General features: G+C 54.6%; 1 protein-coding gene across 2 annotated transcripts in view; it reads left to right on the top strand.

The window, feature by feature from the left end:
• The first annotated feature begins 1,452 nt into the window (after nt 1-1,452).
• The window catches only part of ACSS1 (acyl-CoA synthetase short chain family member 1), a 55,401-nt gene continuing 38,567 nt past the window's right edge, over nt 1,453-18,286 (top strand). For both annotated transcript variants that reach the window (XM_033185396.1, XM_033185395.1), the window contains exons 1-2: nt 1,453-2,447; nt 12,001-12,097. In XM_033185396.1, coding sequence (XP_033041287.1) covers nt 2,117-2,447; nt 12,001-12,097 — 428 coding nt within the window. In that variant the 5' untranslated portion in view covers nt 1,453-2,116. The remainder of the gene's footprint in view (nt 2,448-12,000; nt 12,098-18,286) is intronic.

The raw sequence follows: 18,286 nt of genomic DNA, 5'->3' as shown, positions 1-18,286 counted from the left end.
ACACTGGCCTCGTTCCTGTCTGGGATTTGGTCCTGGCTGTGAATGCGGCAGCTTCATCCTCTCCCTTGGTCCCTTCCTCTGGAAGGCCAGCCCTGCTTCCTCACAGCTTGCAGCTGGGTTCCATGGGAGGACAAGCTGGGGCTGCAGGGTCTCTCAGGGCCTCCACATGGAACTGTCAGAGCATCCCTCCCACCAGGTTGTACTGGCCAAAGCAATACAGCCAGCCAGGGTCCTCCTCTGGACAGAGCAGCATGCTATCACGTGCAGGTATGGGAAGGAAGAGTTGGTAGCCATCTATGTGACCACCTGCCACAGTTAAGAGCTTTCTCAATTTACAATTATCACTACTTACTGACCACTGCCTCTCAGTGCCCTGTACTGGGTGTCTTTAATATTCTATTCAAATGGGAATTTAGGCCAAAGAGCTCCCCACTGGGGGCACTGGGTATTAGTCTTGCTCTTCCCTTAGCCAGTCGAATGCTCTTTAGTAAGCCCTTTTATTTGTTTGGGTTCAGTTTCCTCTTTTGTTCCACCTGGAGTTTGACAGTCGGTGGGGGTGGACAGCACTAGATAAGTTTTAAATTAAGTAGACTAGCCGGATGTCGTGGCACACGCTTGTAGTTCCAGATACTCAGGAGGCTGAGTCAGGAGGATCGCTTGAGCTCAGGAGTTCCAGGCTGTAGTGAGCTACGATGGGAACCACTGCACTCCAGCCTGGGCTACAGACCCTATCTCAAAAAAAGTATCATAAATAAATAAACAAAGGAGAAAATGCAGGTCAAGTGCGAGCACTGTGCAGGGCATGTGTTATGCTAGTAGATGTCACTGATTCTCTAGCCCTTAGGTACACTCCTGTCTTCTCTGGCAGACAGCAGCATTCCCCAGCAGGGGCTGGTGGCTGGCCCACGCAGAGGCTCCTCTAATGGCAGGCTCCTCTCCTCTGCAAGCCCTACAGCTCAAGGGAAGGAAACTTTCCCATCAGAAAGAACTCAAGAAACCAGTTTTCCAAAACCCCTCTTCCCCTGTGTTTACCCCTTTGTTATGAATTTACTTCTTGGGTGTCGAAATATTTAAGAACTCGGTGGAGACCAGTTTTATACGTTTCCTTTTGTCCTTCCTGGCTCCACAGCTGCAAAAACATCACCCCCACTACTGAGCTTACTATGGGGCCACGCAAGGGTAGACGCTTGACAGACATTGTCTGATGTATTCCTTACTGCAGCTCCCCACCCCCGCCGTCCCCGCCCCCCAGGGAGGCATTACTTCCGTTTTCCCCAAAAGGAAAACGAGGCACCGAGAAGTTAAGGAACTTGCTCAAGGTGACATAATTTGAACTCAGGCCACAGATGCTGGAGCAACTGGAGAAAGTCCTCATCGCCCCATATCACCCACCACCGACCCCCAGCAGAACGTGACCCCCGCCAGGACGGAGGCCGGCAGCTGGGGGGCTGGAGCATGGGACCTCAGACCAAGGACTCAGGCCTGCGCAGCTTCCCGACTTCTGGGCTCCCCGCCAACCTCCTTCGTGGGCCGCTGAGAAGCCAGGGGAGGGGTTCACTCTCAGGGGCGCACAAAGTCATGAAAACCTTACTTCAGCCTCTGAGATGCGGCACTGACCGACCTATCGTCTTGGGACCCAACAGTGCGCTTGGGTGCACCAGCCTCCTTAACGTTGGTGCCAGCTCCCTCCCGCCTCCTTCCCATCCCAGAGGGGCCCCTCGCCCTGGGCCGCACGTGCCTCTGGCAGCTCGAAGAAGCTGTCGGGGCTTGCAGGAGAGCGCGCAAACTGAAACCAAAATAGGCCGACGCGAGGAACGTCCGGGTGGGACTGCAGACCCGCGGGAGCACAGCGCCTGGGCCAGTGCCTGGGAGCCTGGGCTCCGCCCCGCGCTCCCCTGCACCCCTTCCCCACGCTGCTCCCCTCTTCCTAAGCGTCCCCCCCTCTCCCGGGGAGGAGAAGAAGGGGTGGGACCGGGCGGGCTCCGGGAAGGGGCCCTGGAGGAATGGATGGTGGCCGAAGGGCGGAGCAGGGGCGGGGCTCGCGGAGACTCCAAGGGGCGCCCCGGGCGTGAGGCACCCACTCTGGGAGAACAGAGAACTCAGGTAGTCGGGCTAGATGGCGGCGCGCAGCCTGGGCCGCGGCGTCGGGAGGCTGTTGGGCAGCCTGCGAGGGCTCTCGGGGCAGCCCGCGCGGCCGCTGTGTCGGGTGAGCGCGCCGCGCAGGGCGGCCTCGGGACCCTGGGGCAGCGCCCCCGCAGTTGCTGCAGCCTCACAGGCCGGCTCGTACCCCGCGCTGAGTGCACAGGCAGCCCGGGAGCCGGCCGCCTTCTGGGGGCCTCTGGCGCGGGACACTCTAGTGTGGGACACCCCCTACCACACCATCTGGGACTGCGACTTCAGCACTGGCAAGATCGGCTGGTTCCTGGGAGGCCAGTTAAACGTCTCTGGTGAGTGGGCTTCGGGAGACCCAGGACGCCCCCAACTCTTGCGTCCAGAGGGAACTGGGAGCCTCTCGCCTGCGGCAGCCGTCCCTGGGCTGCGCGGATCGCACCCCTGCAGGGGCCCCTCCTCCGGTATTCCGTCAGCCCCAACAGCTCTAAGCAGTGGCTCCACGTCACCCCGTCCCTCATCCCATCCGGCCCCAGATCCACGTGCCCAGCTCAGGCCGGTGCCCGGCGGCCGCATGGGACGCCCCGCTGCTGGCCTTGCTCGGCGCGGCTCCTCGCTCTGCTGACTCCACAGTTGCGTTAACCGGGTGCATAGCGCCGCTGAGCCAGAGCCGGCGGGGAGCCGCGGGCTACACCCGAACGCCCTGGAGTCGGGACTTTCCCGTTGCTATACCTGGGTGGACGGAAAAACAAAGCGGTGGCGGTTGTCACTGGGGGCTGCGGTGCCCGGGGATCAGCCTGAGGACAAGCCCTGCCCACATAAACAAACAGAGCTGTGGCGGGAGACCTGGGGAGGAGGAAACCCGGCGTGGCAGCTGGAACCAGTTATTTCCTCGCTGCCGGCCTGGGGCCTGTGGGCGGGAAGGAAGTAACAGCGGCCTCCCGGTTCTCGTTCTCGGCCTCAGAGAACTGCACCCCAGCGACCCAGGGCCTGCTTTGGACCCGCAGGGTCTGAGGTTCCGGGAAACCGGCCCCAGCAGCCGCGGGTGGTCAGTGGTCTGAAACTTGCTGAGTTGAGCAGAGGCCGCTGGGCTGGGGGTCGTACACCGCACCCTCACCCCCACCTAAGGCGCTGACTGGGCAGTGAGGGGGAAGCCCTGAACTGCAGGCAGGGCTGGCCACGCAGGGTGGGTGCCAAGTGCAGGGTGGGCCCTGGATGCAGGGTGGGCCTGGGTGTGGGGCCTGCGGGGAGGGCCTGGCAGACACGGTGTTGATCAGAGGGATACAGGTCAGAAGGGTGGCCATAACCAGCTTGCTGGATTTGGGAGTGTTTAAGAAAGGACTTGAGGGTCTTTATGGCAGGGTCACCAGGGCCCCATTTTCTCCAGCTCCTCCCTCAGTTATCCCTGTTGTTCTGCCCTGCTAGCCCTCAGTGTCCACATTGTGAGGATGGGGGCAGTCATGCTCAGAGGTTAGGCTGAGTGCTGCAAGGTATGCAGCAGACCCAGCTCTTACTGGTGACCCATAGGCAGTAGCGATTTTAGTTTAACTTCAGATATAGCCATACAGTTGTAGGTAGTGTCTTGTAGTTATTTTTCAAAGAAATTGAAAGGAACTTTGGACCTCCCCCCAATATTGTATATTACTTTGCTGGTTTAATTAAAATGAGTCACTTACTAGATAAGTGTTTTCTTTAACCTTGAGTCAGCAGCAAGTGCCCTCTAACTACTGGGAAAAAAAACCAAACCCTTTGGTTTGCAGAGCTGGTGCAATGTGCCCTTGAAGGGGACTAGAGCAGCTTGCCCAAGGACAGAAATGGAAAGTGACCTGCTCTGGACTTGTGAGGCCAAGGTCATGGGGAACATTCACAGTTGGCCTGTGCACAGTTGCAGCCCCACTGAGATAAGAGAGTGGGGCGGACCTCCTGGGGCCAACAGCAAGGACCTTCTGAACCTCCCTGGGTCAGGATCAGGGTGTGGTCAGCAAGCACTCTTCTGTCTCCTTTTCCTTCACTTATTTCTCCTGATAATATGGCCTTTACGGCTACCTTAGCCAGGAATTGAGCTTCAGAGAACTAACTTGAAAAACAGCTTTTCAGCAACTTTCTCCCCGGGATGTGCATGCCCACCTGTTCATGGGTCAGCAATATCTCTTTCCTCTGCCGGTGTCTTCAAACCATAGTGGGGACAGTATGAAAAAGGGCCAGGCCAGGCCATGACTCCTCTGGGAGCCCCTAGAAAGTCATGGGATAGGTGAGAACACTTTGGCCTGATCTGTCAGCTGTGTGTGATAAAGTCAGATGCCTTGTTCCAAAGGAATATCACTCTTGAAGAAAACTTCACCTCACCCCTTCAAGAATACCAGTGGTTCTCCACGCATGGTCCTCAGACCAGCAGCATCAGCATTACCTGAGAACTTTTGAGAAACACAAATTCTGGAGCCCATCCTGGATATCAGCAATGAGAAACCCTGGGTGGGACCTGACACCTGTGTTTATAACGAGCCTTTCAGGTGCTCTAGAGGACACTCGGGCTTGAGAACCACTGGTCTGTAGGCCTCAAAACAGGGCAGATGAAGGCACTTCTGAAACAGAATTGGGATTAGTGCCCGGCCATGGCCCTGTTAAACAAGCAGCAGGCAAACAATGGGCTGTGGATGGTGCAACACCGTTTCGTGGCTCCAGGTTCTTCAGAATCAGGACTCGGGTTGATTTCTTGCTTTGCCTGTACTGCACTTTGCATGTTTCCTCATCTGTAAAACAAGGGCAGTATGTAACTTAATTATGTCCTAGTTACTATCGATGCACATCAAACTACCCCTAAACTTAGTGGTACAAGATAACAACAATTTTATATTCCTCGCAGAGTCTGTGGGTCAGGACTTTGGACAGGGGCCAGATGGGGATGACTTGTGTCAAAGGGCGAAATTCCGACAAATTTAGTTTAAAGATCTTACTTCACTTTTTTCGTGATTATAGAATTGGGAAACACCTAATTCCATAAAACAGAATGAATGTTTGATGAGTTGAGCAGAGGAGGATGGTTTTATAGACAGAAGGGTCTGAAGAATGCGGACACAGAGAACAAAAAGTGGACTGGTTATTTCAAAGCTACTTTTGCTGTAAAGGTGAAAGTGGAAGGAGCTCCCTTATCACGCCAGCTTGTTTGGAGATTTAGCTATCTCTCACTTTCCTTGTTTCTTAGAAGGCTGGATAAACAACTTAGTTTCCATTTGGTGACACGGCACTTTAGCAAGAGTGACTCCATTTTTATGTGATCTATTGGGCCTGATGCGGCTTAGTCCAGATAAGTGGCCTCCTATACATTTTATTTAACACTTGCTTCTGCTCCTCAGTGTCTGAGGTTGGTGTCATCTGCCTGTTTCGCACTCCCAAGTCTGGGGCCTGGTTTGGGACAACTTGCAGGCTGACTTCAGCCAGACCTGTGACCCAAAGCACCTCCTGGGGCTTGTCACAGTGTGGTGGCTGGGCCCAGGCAATGTCCGGCAACCAGAGGTCCAAGAGACCAGCACAGACACTATTAGGCATCTTCTGACCTGGGGAAGGGGACCTGACTGTTTGCACCTGTTTTGTTATCCATTGGAGTATCTATCAGCACACATATCCCAGGGCTGTTAGAATGAAATAAGAAAACGCTTGTAAGGCACTCAGCACTTTCTTAACACGTTATACATCCCCAATCACTGGCCATTTGTTATTTATTAATGAAGCATGTGGGGAGGCTGTGACCTTGTGCTTGGCCTTCAGCAGTGCTGCTGAGAGAGCTGAGCTCCATTTGAACTGGACCACATGAGCTTGCATCTGATCAGCCTGGGATAGGTGGGGAATAGGCTTCGGAGAGCATGCAGGTGGCTGAGGTGGCTTTCAAAACACCACAGTATCCTGCCCATCCCGCAACTCTAATAGCCAGACGAGGTTATGGTGTCTGAGGCCCACCGGGCAGGGTAGACAGAGTGTCTGTGCCCTTCCGTGACTTACTTCTGTTGTGTAAAACTGCCTTGCAGAAGGTTCTTTGGGGAGCCAGGTTCTAAAAGGGATTCTTTCCCACCTGTGAAATTTGGCTCTGTCCTTTCTAGGGCTCTGCAGCTGTTTTTGCCCTGTGGCATATCAACTCAAGATGTCAGGAAGTTGTAAATGCAGAACCAGAGGGTAATCACATGTGTTACTTTCAAAACACACAGCTAAGCTCTATTTTTTAAACCCCCAATTTTAAGTGATGTTTTTCAGTGTGTGTACTCTTAAGCAAGAGTGTAAAAATCCTCTTTGTAACCAAGCATTGAGCACTGGGAAATTTCTTGGATGCTTTTTGGAGATGAATTGCAGGAATAGAGGCCCTTTTGCTGTAGTTCCTCTCTGTTGGCTGTAGTTTCCTCTCTGTGGCATGCCTCCAATAGTTCAGAAGGCAGGACACTGACGGCAGCAAGACGCTGTGTGCCTGTGCTTCATTTTCCTCCTAGTCACTCCAGTGATTCAAGTAACTTTTTAAAGGTTTTTCAGGTAACTCTACATGAAAAAGGAACCCTAATCTTAGGAGGAGGGTCCTCCCAAGGAATCCAAGTCCTCCCCAGCTGTCAGGGGCACAACTTATTTTAAATAACAGATGCTTTGGGAAAATTTTCCAAAACAATTTTTGTGACTGACGTAATATCTCAAAGCGTGCCAGGGAAGATTGCTATTAAAAGAAAGTCCATTGTGGGCCAGGGGCCGGGGCTCATGCCTGGAATCCCAGTACTTTGGGAGGCTGAGGTGAGCAGATCGCTTGAGCTCAGGAGTTTGAGACCAGCCTCGCAACATAGTGAGACCCCCATCTCTTAAAAAAAAAAAAATTAGCCAAGCATGGTGGTGCACACCTGTAGTCCCAATTACTTGGAAGGCTGAGGTGAGAGGATCCCTTGAGCCCAGGAGGTGGAGGTTGCAGTGAGCTGAGATCACGCCACTGCACTCCAGCCTGGGCAACAGAGTGAGACCCTGTCTCCAAAAAGAAAAAGCCCATTGTGAATAGTAACTCCCTATTCAAATTGAATTTCCGTATGCTGGGTTCCACTTTCAGTTAGGGTGTGTGAGTGTGAGGGATGTATTTCAATAACCAACAAGAGTACTTGAAGATTCCTACGTGTGTGTCAGGTTTATAATGGAAATGCCAATACTCTTGTAATGCTTTTTAAACAAAATACCAAACCCCTGCTCCAGCCACGGGCATTGGCTGACTGCCTCCAGCTGTGTGAGGCCCTGGGCGGGGCCTTGGGCGTCTGTGAGCGCGGTGGAGCGCCATGGCGGGACGGCCCTCTGCTCTGCATGGCTTGTCGCATCCTCATGACACCAACGTGAAGCGGTTGGTGGTCCCATTGCACAGCTGTGGAAATAAAGGCTCTAGTTCATGTACAGCAATGAATAATCCAGAAAATGCTCAATACCATAAAGCCCACATTCTAATGAGGAGGTGAACCATAGGTCAGTAAATGAGTAAGTCCACACTGGGCTGGGCAGGGAATTGTGATGTAATTCCCAGCCCTGGTCCCCATGATAAAGGAATCTTAGGGACACGGTCCCTGCCCTTAGGGAGTGGCGTTGTGTCCCATAGTGGAGACCACTGGACAGCATGGGGCAGTGTGAAATGGTGTGGGCCACTGACAGGGGAAGTACAGGTCATCATGTGCTGGGAAACATGGGAAAGACTGGAAATAGGAAGTGGAGTTTCAGCTATACCTTAAATTGCCATAGGTCCTTGCCCGTCTCTTTTTGGAAATGCTGAGAAATGGAATTTTCTTGTTCCACTGCCCAGTTCTTTGGGCAGATTTTTAAAAAATTTTCTTTTCCTCCTTCCTCTCTTCCCCCCTTCCTTCCTCCTTTCCGTCCTTCCTCACCTTCTTACCTTCTTCCTCCCCCTCCCTTCCGCCTTTTCATCCTGAAATTGAAGCACCAGCAGGAACCATAACTATGTGCGAAGAGCTATGTGCACATGGGTGTTAGTGCCACTGTCCCCCCAAACCCCGCATGGAGCTTTCTCCAGGTGCTTGTGTGGTCTGGGCATCAGCCATGGTGGCTAGAACAAAGACGGGGGAAGGGTTATTCTGTTTGTCTTCCTGGGGACACCTTGACTCCATCAGACCTACAGTCAGCAATAATCCAGTGGCACCTAATCCTTCCAGTCCCACCCGGACCAAGGATCATTATACCCACTCCAAGGATTAGGAAATGGGGTTGGATTAAATGATACATGCATTGTCTGTGGTTAGTGAGTGGCTGGACAGGGGCTGGACTTTGGACCCTGAGTTTTTAGTGATGACTCCAGGCTGCTAGCCAGTGGCTCACGAGGCTGGCAAGTGTGTGTAATCACCCCTGTCCTAGAGGAAAAAGAAAACCACTGGAAATCTGGCATCTGCATAGAAAGTGGACGTGCATGTAGGTCCACGTGCACACATCGTCAGTTGGGTCCCAGGACCAGCAGCGGTTGCATCACTAGGATCTTGTTAGAAATGCAGATGTGCAGAGCGGGGGCGGGGCACACCAGCTGCAGCTAACACACCCTCTGGGGATATCTGATGCCACTCAAGGTTGAGAAGTGCCAATTTGGGCCCAAAAAGAGAGCGTCTTCTATTTGAGGGATGAAGCCACAAAGACAAGGAGAGGTCTGCTCCCTCCCTTGGGTGTGAGGGGACCACCTGTCGCCAGTTACACCCCAATAGGAACCTTTGGCTCGAGGACGCAAGTGGTCTGTTTCTCGGCTCTGTGCTCTGGACTAGGCTACCTAAACCTAGACCTGAGCAGGACACTCGGCCGGCGCCCTAGGGAGCGCAGCAGGCAGCGAGCATCTGGAAGAGTTGGGGGGTGCACAGGGTCCCGGACAGTGAGGTGCTCGGGAGAGTGAGTGCGTTGGGCTGAGACCTGCAGTGTGGGTGTGAGCAGGGCACAGCGCCCCAGGCAGGGAGAAGCCACAGCAAAGGCCCCAGGGCAGGGGAGCTCACCAGATGTGGCCTGGCCTGCAGGGACAGGCAGTCACTGGGGCCTTGGCGGCCACTTTTTGAGCACCTTCTGCATGTGGTGAGGCACCTGGGGGACACTGTGTTTGGGGCTCCGTTCTGATCTGCCACCTCTCAGTCCTGGAAAGAGAGGGACACGTGGCTTATCTCACGGGCCACCCAGCCGCACCTGGGTGCTGTCCATCCTGGGGCTGGCCTGCCCCTCTCCACCTTCCTTAGCTCTGCCTTCCTGCTTGGTATAAAATGGTGCAGGATGTCATGCTGGGCTGGGAGGCTGTGAGGGCCTGTTTGAAGTCGGGCAGTCACTCTCTCTGAGAGAAGTGTCCTGGTGCCCTGGCTGCTGTGGGAGCAGGTGAAGCGATGAGATGAATGCCAAGGCGAAGTGTCCAGCGTGGTTCCAGCCCTTCCTGCTTAGTCCTGGCTGGGGCCTTGGGCAGGTCACTGTGCCATTCAGAGGCATTTTCTCATCTACGCCTGGGCAGGCCACTCTTCTGGGGGGCTCCAGGGTCAAATTTGGAGTGGAGCAAGTGTGTCAGGCAGAGCTTTTCAGATGTGAGAGTGGGTTCACATCTCCTGGGGCTTCTTATGAGGCTGGTCGGGACACAGCAGGTCTGGGTGGGACTGACGGTTTGCATTTGTGACCAGCTGCCAGGGGGTATGGCGGGTGCAGACAATGTCTAACCTCAGCGGGGCATTCCCAGGCTTGTCATAGCTGCCCAGAGTCACTGGAGGTGACAGGCAGGCAGCGGGGTATAGGACCCTCTATGGAGGGATGATCTGCTGATTGTTCAGAAGCCGGAAGTCCATCGCTTTCATGTGAAATCTCTTGATTTGTAAATATCGGACTGGATTCGCACACACACGCCCGCACACCCTGGTCAGGGTGCTTAGCATATCTGTATGCTGGACTCAGCCTAGGGACCACGTTGGCTAATATCTGCTGTACCTGTGTTTTAATTTTCTCCCTGGCAGTTGTGTTGTTTTTCCATCTCCTTCAGGGTTTACATGTTCCTCTTGCCTGCCTGAATTGGCCTCACTATTCTTATCAATTGTTCTGTCTCCCCCCGTCTGTAAGACCAAGCCTGATTCTTCCCTCCTCCCCTCTTCCCCCACTACTGGCAAAGCTTGCTTCCCTCCCACTTGTTGCATAGAGCAGTTCTCCACTGCCTGGTGAAGAACTGGACTGTTATCAGGTGACTTTGGAGGGTAGGATGGTGGGACAGACTGGGGAGCCAATCTGCCTGCGTTGAATCCAGCTCCGCCTCTGTGTGACCTTGGGAGGGCAGGTTAACTTCTCAGGACCTCTGTTTTCCCATCCGTAATGGGAGATGCTGGTGGTGCCGGCGCGCTGTCTCCGTGGAGGCTCTTGCAGTAATTATTGTTTCAGCCCCAGGCTGCTCTTAACTTCCTAGGGTTTGCCTCCCCAGGGTAAATTCAGCTCCATTTCCCTGTTTGGACAAGTGTTATGAGCCTGCCACCACCGACCTTGTGTGTTTGGTCACTTTGCATGTTTCTTACGTTTGCATCTGTCTCCTGCACCCATGACAGGGGTTTCGAATCTGCCCTGGTATTTCCCTCAGTGCTCAGCATGGTGCCTTGATCAGGATTGGCGCCCAGGACTGGTTGGATTAAACCATCTCAGGGTTGTATGCTCCTTCTCTTTGCTCCTAAGAGACTACCCAACACCCAGCAAAACATTGTGGGGTTAATGTTGCACTTGGCGTGACCACAGTGAACAGAGGTTAGTGTGCCCACTCCCCCAACACACACAGAGATGTCGGGTTCCTTGTGTAAATTCCGGTCTGCCACTGAGCCCCTTCTTAGTTTGTCTTCTTGTTTTCATTTTCTTCTATTTTGGGGGCATTTCTTCTCTTTTATTTTTCTGTTAATAGTAGTTCAAAGAACTTTCCTGTGTCTGTTACTAGTATTAATAATTTTTTCCTGGCATCTGTCTTCATTTATTACATTTTTTGAGGTGTAATTTACAAACAGGATACAGGGGTGACCCTGAGAGACCAGGTGGGCAGGTGCTGCTGCCCCCAAAGCCAATCATGGGGCTCGTGTCCCTGCATACCCGGGGACCCACCGATGGACCAGTGAGTGAAGAGAGCTGACTTGAGGGTTGTCAGAAGGGGCTCAGCTTTGGAATCTAGTGAGTAGTGACCAGCCTGCGGGCGGAGGAGCCCGTGCTGCTAATCCTCAGTCTCACAGTGTGCCGGTGTGCCGCAGAGCTGACTGTTTCTGCCGGAGGGTCATGTGTGGGAGCTTGAGTAATGGAGAGGGAGGGAGCTGAGCCTTCTGCAAAACCAGGAGGACATTTCCCCATCATGAGCCACTTCTTGGAACAAGGCTGGTTTACTGGGTACTGGTGGAACACATGAGGGATTTGGGTCCTCATCCCTTCCTGCACCTTTAACCTTAGGGGCAAGACAGCACTGGGCAGATGGGAACTGCAGGAGCCAAGCCCTGAAACAGGAATGACCTGTTTGCACTGAGTGTTCTTTCCAACAGCTCAGGCTGCACTGCCCCAGCCCTGGCTGCACATCAGAACCAGCCATGGTGTCTTTGAGGCTTTGAAGGCCCAGGGCCCATTGGGTAGGGTCTCTAGGGGTGGCCCAGGAGATGCCAATATGCAGCCAGGGTTGGGTCCACTGGTGTGAAGCAACCACTTCAGAATATTTGCAGGACATCACCTTAGACCTCTGAGATGATGTTTGCTCACCGTTCTCCTTGCAAGGGGGTAGAAACATCATCACTGATGAGGACAGGGTCCCTGTCAGTGGGAGAAGAGAGAACCACAGCAAACTAGACGTCCACTCCAATCCCTCACCCTGGCCAAATTCTCACTCCAAAAGCACCAAGTGTAACATCTGCAAACCCTCTTTTTGTACAGTCAACTGCTTGGACCAGCATGTTCGGAAGTCCCCCGAGAGCGTTGCGTTGATCTGGGAGCGCGATGAGCCTGGAACGGAAGTGAGGATCACCTACAGGTACTGTGTGCCCTCGAATGTTCAAGGTGCAAGGGAGGCACCCAGCCCGGTCCTGTGTACTGAGTCTGGCTGTCAGGGAGGGGCTGTGTGTCTCAAGGAGTGCATTTTGGCTTCGCAAATGCTCTCTTATCCAGGAAAAGTAAACATGAACGCAAGCAGAATGAAACATAGTAAAAGCCGGTCTAGCCTGCCTGGCCACACTCTCAGTGCCTTGTGAGGGTGGGACAATAAATAAAATTGTCTTTAGAAGAGTTATTTTGTTTTTAAGCTGATCTTTTTAGTCTCTGATTCCTTAAGCAGATTCTATGTGCCCAGCGTGTTTCGGATGCTGTGTGCGTTGGGGGGTTTGCACTGGTCTTCCCCAAGCTGCTTCCTGTAGGAGCTGCTATGTCGGTGCAGCACCTTTGCTCTCCATGCAAACCCCCTTTGCCTGAGGCTTACCTTACCCTTACACAGATGCCTCAGGCCCACTGTGCCCCTAAACTGTGAGTTCCTAAGTTCCCATCACACACAATCATCCAGCGTGATACTCTCCTGGGGGCAGCTCCAGGGTCTTCTTGTCCAATTACTTAGCAGGTCTTCACTGGGTGCCTTCGTGTCGATATGGGCTGGGGTATGTTGCAGTAACAAACAATCCCCAGGCACATGGCAGAGCATGGCTGGGTGGCCACTGTGAGCTGAATAGTCTGGAAGGCCTCTTGGAGGAGGCAATGTGTCAGCTGAGGTCCTATGGGCCAAGAGGAGCAGTCCTGAGGAGACAGGGGCAGACCTGGTCCAGGGGTCCCAGAAGTAGAAGGAAGGTGCATGTGGCTGGGACACGGGAGCGAGGGAACGTGGAGGAGGAGCATTCCGACAGGCAGGTCCACACTGGGCAGCCTGAGAGCAGTAGTCACTGCCCTGCCACTCGGGTGACCTGGGGGCGAAGGGGCACTTGTAGTTTCCTGTTTGTTTCTTGAACTCCAATTTTATCACAAACCTGCTAAAACTGCACTCATGCCAACTATTGGATGCAGACAAGTGATGCTAGTGGATCTGCTGCGGCTCCCAGTGGGCCCTGTCCTGCTTGTTCCTCCCCTCAGCCCCCAGGAGCCCTCAGGCATAGCCTCCACCAGCCTTGGCCAGGGCTCCTTTGCTGACCTGTCTCCCCACCGGTCAGACTTACAGCCTATATAGCATGCATTTCTTATCTCTAGTCCCTGGTTGCAGATGCCATGTGGCCCACAGGCCAGCAGCATTCTGCTGCCCGGGAGCCTCGGGCCCCAGTGGACAACTGAGCGGCCCCCGAGGTGGCCCCTGCACACTGGAGTGCAGGGGCTCTGAAGACCCAAGCTGCTGCAGCTGCCCCTCGCCATGGTGGGCCCAGCTCCATTTGCCTGTGAACAAATCCCCTTCTGAGAAGGAACTTGAGGCTGCTGCCCCGGCAGTTGCTCTTCAGTAAAAGATGAAATCCTTCTGTTGGGGGTCGGGGGCTAAGGAGCTGCGCCTGGAGGTCCGGCAGGGCGGGCCCAGCCATGGCACTCCCCGAAGGGTTGGTTTCCCTCCATCAGTCTCTCAGGTGTGCCTGATCCCTGGGGCAGGCGGGCCGTGTGCGATGCCCCCTCAGCTGGATGCCCGTGGGTGCACTGAGTGCATGCTAAGCAGCAGTTCGGTCTGTGAGTGGGGCTGGAGCCCTGTGGAGATGTGTGGTTAAACATAAACCATGTGAGAATTCTCAGGACTGCAGCCAGCCTGTGAAAACTAAGGACAGCTTCAGGTCCATGGCACTGAAATGGCCCTGGCAAAGTACTTATTACCCTGTCTCCAAAAATAAACAGGGGCCGGTCGCAGTGGCTCACGCCTATAATCCCAGCACTTTGGGACGGTGAGGTGGGCGGATCACTTGAGGTCAAGAGTTTGAGACCAACTTGGCCAACATGGTGAAACCCCGTCTGTACTAAAAATACCAAAATTAGTTGGGTGTGGTGATGTGCGCCTGTAGTCCCAGCTACTTGGGAGGCTGAAGCAGGAGAACCGTTTGAACCCGGGAGGTGGATGTTGCAGTGAGCCAAGACTGTGCCACTGCACTCCATCCTGGGTGACAGAGCCAGACTCCATCTCAAAAAATAAATAAAAAAATAAAAATAAACAGACTTCTTCCAAAATGGTTTTGCAGACTTTAGGCAGGCTTAATACGAGGTGACCATTTCTGTTTACTGTTTGAGTGAAAAGTGTTACCTGTAATTGCAGCTAGTATTTGAGGGATGTGAGTTCCTTATTGTCCTGGTCATGTTAAGTTTCTGATGTGAGGTTTTCTTCTTCCTTTCTCTGAGGGAAGCCCCCAGACATTGGTGCTGGTTGTCCTCCCAGCAGACATATCACTGCCACCGAACACAGTGCTTTCCTGCCCACGGGCCTCGTGCCACAGCCCTTAAGGTGCATAGGAGGGTTGCAGGCCTCTTCGGCTGGAAGATCAATGTACAGACTAGCAGCCTGGGCCTGTTAAAGAAACTCCTTGGGACTGGTAGAGATTGGGATGCCGGTGGCAATGCAGGAAGCTTGCAGGCAGTGAGGAAGTCTGTGTGTTACAATCCCAGGTGAGCTGGCAAAGGAAACCTCCTGACTCTGACCCCCACCGTGACCTTAGGCACAGGTGACGCTGGGTCAGCACAGGCAGATGCAGCCCTGGGACGGGTGCCCATGGCCTTTACCCTGCAGGATTTGCAGTCCCTGCTTCCCCAGGTCCTCGGGGGTGCAGGGTCTGCAGAAAGAGGCACAATCTAGCTCTAGTTCAGTACCATCTTGCTGCTGGCCTGTGCCCTTGTGTGGCTCCCTAATCTCCCCGGGTGTGACTTTCCCATCTGTACACCCAGGGTAATTGTCACAGTGGAGATGACTGTAAAGTAGGCATAGGGAGATGACAGCTTGAACGCACTAGCAAGTAAGAATAGCCGTGATGATGATGTAGCTGCTATTTATTGAGTACTCACTGGATTCCAGAGCTGTTTTCAGCATTGTAACTGGGCAGCGACATTGGGCCTCGTGCTAGCTGGCTGCAGGGCTCTGGAAGGAGGAGCCCCTCCCCTGCCGCGGGTTTACCCCGCTTCCTCCTTCATAACTGCAGCACTCACTTCCCACTGGGAGGTGAAGGGCTCAGCCTGGGACATCTGCACCCATCTCCCAGGGTAGTCTGCCACCCAATTCCAGGTCCCAGCTCCATTTCCAGCCTTCCTCTGCCCAGCGCTAGCTGAGGCAGCCCTTCTTCCCTGGTGAAGCAGCAGGCTGAAAGCCCAGAGCGGCCTGCCAGAGGCTGTGGGCTTTGTGGCCCTGAGGCTGTGGGGCCAGGCGGCACTCTGGGAGGGCAGCGGCTCTTTTTGGCGGTTTACCTGCACTTCTCCAGCAGGTGCCCATTTTATTTTATTTTTATTTATTTATTTATTTATTTTTGAGACAGGGGCTCAAAAATGTCACCCAGGCTGGAGTGTAGTGGTGCTGTCACGACTCGCTGTAGCCTCAATCTCCTGAGCTCAAGTGATTCTTCTGCCTCAGCCTCCCGGTAGCTGGGACTACAGGGTGTGCCACCAAGCCTGGCTAAGCTTTTAATTTTTTGTAGAGATGGGATCTCGCTATGCTGCCCAGGTGGGTCTGGAACTCCTGGGTTGGAGTGATCTGCCCACCATGGCCTCCCAAGTGCTGGGATTCCAGGCATGAGCCAACGCACCCAGCCGGTGCCTGTTTAGAAGACTGTCTTTCACACTGAAGTTCGCGTGGGCAGGTTCTAGAGACCCTTGGGGGTGGCCATGTGGAGAAATGCAAATTCCTCTCTTTCGGGAAAGCGGTGGCCCAGGTAGATGAATGAGGCTTTGAGATGGCTGCTGCCTAGCTGGTGTGTTTCTCCCTGCCTGGAGCCTGGAGTCTGGGGTCTGGGCCAGGAATTTCCAGGCTAGGGCTGGATTCCAGGTGCAGGAAGCAGCCTGAGGCCCTGTGCAGGTCCAGATCTTCTCAGCCAGCAGGGTGTGCCCCCACACAGAGGAGAGACCGGACTGTGGGTGCCAGGCTGGGGATGCCTGCAGAGGCTCCAAATCAGTGAACCTCTTCTCTGAGGGTCTCTGTAGGGGCGTGTGAACTTGAACTTGAATTTAAATGAGAGCATCTTAAGCCAGAGGACCAGGTTTTAGCTCTGGCTTGTCCTATGGCCTCAGACCCATCCCTCTGGGCTTTAGTGTCCTCATCTGTAAAAGGAGGGATTCGATGGCCCCAGTATTCCAGCCCTGGCAGGCGTGCATGAAACACGGAGGGGCAGAACTGGGCCCCGAGTCTGCGAGGAAGCACAGTCATTGTGTGCCACTCCGGGAGCTGTTGCCCTGTGGAAAATCCCGCTGGTGGGGGTAATTTCTGTGACTGTTATTTCCCGGCCTTTTTATTGGGCAGGGTCCTGCAGAGTGAGAAACCCCTGACCAGAGGAGCAGAGGGGATGTCAGGCCTCCCCCAACCCCAGCTGCCTCAGAGTCCCAGGGGATTGAGGGAAGGCTTTCTCCGTGGGTGTGCTGGGCTGGGCATGGGGCTTTACTGCGAATCTGTGCAACCTGGCACCTGACATGGAGGCCCGCAGGGCTGTGCATGACAGGGCCTGTCTGTTCACCCTAGGGAGAGGGAGCTGCCACACACTACAGCTGAGGTGGGCAGGGACTGCGCCTGGGGCCATCTCTCTGAGAGGCTTGTTTCTGTTGTCTGCCCTGGATATCTTCAAACACAGCCATTTGGGGGGTCACAGAAGTGGCTGGTCCCTTGGGGGGAGCAGGAAGCAGGAAGTCCTGTCACAGACACTTAGTTGGAGAAGGCTTTGTGGAGGGTTGAGTTTTGAGAGGCAGAGGAAGGGGAAGTGGGATGAGAGCAGGAGTCGGGGACTGGTGAGGACATGGCAGGGGGAGGGGCCAAGGTCTGGGAACTGTGGAGGCGGGAGGCTGTGCCCTGCCTGCCTTGACCCTGGCAGGGGGAGGGGCCAGAGCCTTGGACCTGGTGGAGGCAGGAGGCTGTGCTCTACCCACCCTGACCCTGGCTGTGGACCTAGAGCCTGTCGTTCCACCTCTCCCACCCTTGGTTTTCACATTTGCAAAGTGCAGTCACACTTCTCCTCCACTGGGCTGCTGGGGGTGGAGAGGGACACGTGGGATGAAAACCAGAGGGGTGTCTGGAAGATGAGGGTCCGTTGCAGCTGCAGGTCGGGGCCAGGTGAAGGAAGGCCAGCAGAGGGTTTCAGATTTGAAGAAGGGCAAGACATGGGTGGCCCCGTGGCTGCTGGGGCTGAGAGTGGGTGGGTGGTGATTTCAGGGGTGACGGTACTCAGTGGGACTTTGCCTGGGAGGACACGTGCATCAGCTAAAATGTGCCCCTTCCCTATGTCGCTAGTGGGTGACCCTCGCCCTTTGCTCTTCTGCTCACCCCCCAAGTTAATTACCCTAGTGAGCACATTCCCTTATGAAAACATCAGGGCAGCTGGGGGAGGATCCTAACTCACGGGAGGCTGTTCGGGAACAGCCTCACTGACCCGTGTGTGACACAGCGGCTGTCGTGGAAGGCAAACTCCGTGTGGTCTGTGGGGCTCCCAGGGCGGGTGAGGTGTGGAGTCCCGGCCTAGCTGCCCCACCTGAGAGGAGGGAGCCCAGGCAGCCTCTGAGACTTGGGCTGGGACGCTTGGTCTGGGATCTGCATGCTAGAGCCAGAATCTGATAGGAACCCATGTTACTTGGGACGGACTGTTTTTAAAGCAGCATCCACCTTTCCTCCAGCCCCGGGCTGCAGCTGCTGCTGCTGGAATATTTGGGGTCTTCCTATGCACGCTGTCTGTGCTCCCTTGCGTTCTCCTGGGTGCTGAGATCCTGGCACTTCGTAGTTTAGAAAGGCCCCATCTTCAGACTGCAGTGCAGTAACCCACACTGAGGGAGTTTATCTTTATGTCCACACGCGAGCAAATGCCTGTGGTGGAGCTGGATCCTGGCTTTTGTGACCCCCTGCTACCACGCAGGCTGGATCCCGGCTTCTGTGACCCCCCTGCTACCATGCAGGGGCTGTTGGGGTTGGCCCAGTTCTGGAAAGGGGCAGAGGGGAGGGGTGGGAGCTAGCAGGTGATGGTGAGAAGGTGAGGACGGGCGTGGGCTGGTGGGGGCACAGCCTCCCTAGGGGGAGGGTCACGCCTGGAGATGAGTCTGTGAG

Source organism: Trachypithecus francoisi, unplaced genomic scaffold (genome assembly GCF_009764315.1).
Source record: "Trachypithecus francoisi isolate TF-2019V2 unplaced genomic scaffold, Tfra_2.0 Lachesis_group21, whole genome shotgun sequence".
Classification (NCBI taxonomy): Eukaryota; Metazoa; Chordata; class Mammalia; order Primates; family Cercopithecidae; genus Trachypithecus; species Trachypithecus francoisi.
The sequence above is the reverse complement of the archived record's forward strand: the minus strand, read 5'-3'. Positions and strand labels throughout refer to the sequence as shown.